Raw genomic sequence first — 2077 nt, 5'->3', positions numbered from 1 at the left:
CATACCTCCCACACACCATGCAACCTTCACCTTGTTATGGAGTCAAACCCAAGCAGTTATATCCAGCACCTTCTTCAAGTGAATTAATTGCCAGGGCTTTGCCTACGCCATCTCCTCTTTCTCCAGTAGGCGAAGTGCAATGACTCCCTCCCTCTGATTTCACCTGATGCCCAGCTTCGTCTTCCTCCCTCAACTCGATGCCACTCTCGACCACATGCTTCTCTCCATGACTCTCGCTTTCCCCGTTAGTCAATCTAGTGTTATCGTCCGTGGTTTCTACCTCTTGTCCACCAGCTTCTTTGGGAGAGTCTGCTACATCTTCCCCAAGCTTTATACAGTCAAAGTGGTCCCCATTAGCACTGGCCCTACCTTCCTCTAAATGACTGCTCTCTGACCCTTCTTTGCTACTGCCCTCCTCCTCTGAAGCTATGTCCACTTCGTCTCTCTCTTCAGTCAACACACCGTTAGGTATGAGCTGTCTGATGTATGCTTTCCATACGTCATAAGGCAAAGGTGTCAAGAACACAAACTCTTCTAAATAGATGATGTAAGAACAAATGTCTTTAGGGATACCCCAATCTGTAGAAATTGAAAATAAATCCATGATAAAATCAACAATAATAACAGGAAAAAAGACAAGGAAGAATACACTTAAAACCAAGAAAATAAAACAAAAAAAATAAGTAATAAAAAAAATGAAAAAAGATTTTAAAAATATATATCTACAGCAATAAACTAATCTAATACAATGCATAAACACCAAATAATATGCATCACACAAGCTCAAATCCTGGAAATAAACACAACTATTCTAACTAGCTGTAAAAGACACAAGGCACTCCCACATATTTCTTTGTTCATAAACACTTCTGTACTTCATATAAGGAAGTACAAAACAGACCCACAAATACAAAATCACATAATCCATTCCTGTTCAATGTAAATTAGATGACTTCCAGTGAAAATCCCAATAGCATGCATCTAATTGTTCCCCTTGAATGCAATTCTACTGGAACTGTTATGGATTTTGTGTTCTTTATTATTATGGCCTCTTCAATTCAATTTTACAGCTACTACTGTATATGTGTTTTGTGACATGCAGACTCAGGGTTTCAATTACACTACCCACCTTTCTCCACATAGTCTGACAGAACAACTTCGAGGTCTGGATTCTCCTGCAACGCTTTGAGGAGCACTTCTGCATCCCCCGAAAAGAGGAACACCAAAGGAATGCTAACATCATTAGTGCCATCTCCTGACATGGCAAACATTGGGGAACTTGCAGCAGATGTTCCTGGAGTGTTGTCCAGGACAATGCCTCCTATGGCACCCAGGGCTTCTAATCTTCGGGCCTGGGGAGGAGTTGAAACAAGTGAACCCATTGTGAACATCATATTGGTGTTTTGAAGAGTTAAAAGTTAAGAGTTAAGCTAAGAGTTTGTGATTTAAACCCTTGGGGGTTTACTTTTACCATGAAAAAGATACCATTTCATGGCCCAGTGCAGGACAACAGTGATATATTCAATACATGTATATGTATGCACAACACTTTGAATATGGACTTTATTTCATTAATTTTAAAATAATTTTGATATAGTATTAGTGTACTTCTGTGAATAAAAAAAATAATTTTTATCATTTCACCTCGTAAAACAGTCTTGAGAACAACCAAAAGAAAGCTACTGGCTAAATCTCTTTCATAATTAGCATAATCCTTCAGAACTCAAATGCATGGATAACCAACACCTTTCAGCAAGACATCTTCTAATCAACCTACTAAAAATATAAAGAAAAAATAAAAGCTACCAACCTTTTCGATAAACATGCAGTCTCCTCGCTCCATAATGACTATTTTTCCACGCACTTCCTTCTCGTTCTCCAGCTGGTCGCAGGCACGCAGATGCCTGGCCTTTACAACAGGTCCGCTCACCTTTGGAGGAAATTGTCAAGGTATAATTAGAAGGAATGCCTCACGAAGAATACATCTCACCTTAATAAATCTGGTGTTAAATTCTTTTCAAGGAGAAAAAGGAAAGAATATCCAATCCACAATCAGTACACCAATGATATTATGGGT

General features: G+C 39.0%; 1 protein-coding gene across 1 annotated transcript in view; it reads right to left on the bottom strand.

The window, feature by feature from the left end:
- Positions 1–2077, bottom strand: part of LOC119592191 (ER degradation-enhancing alpha-mannosidase-like protein 3) — a gene marked incomplete in the record, with an annotated part of 16637 nt that overhangs the window by 3789 nt on the left and 10771 nt on the right. Inside the window, 3 exon segments of the mRNA XM_037941023.1 lie at positions 370–579; positions 1130–1352; positions 1811–1930. Of these exon segments, the coding sequence (XP_037796951.1) occupies positions 370–579; positions 1130–1352; positions 1811–1930 (553 nt within the window).

This window comes from Penaeus monodon, chromosome 29 (genome assembly GCF_015228065.2).
Source record: "Penaeus monodon isolate SGIC_2016 chromosome 29, NSTDA_Pmon_1, whole genome shotgun sequence".
In the NCBI taxonomy this organism is placed as follows: Eukaryota; Metazoa; Arthropoda; class Malacostraca; order Decapoda; family Penaeidae; genus Penaeus; species Penaeus monodon.
Note: the sequence above shows the minus strand (reverse complement) of the source record. Positions and strands in the feature narration are given on the sequence as shown.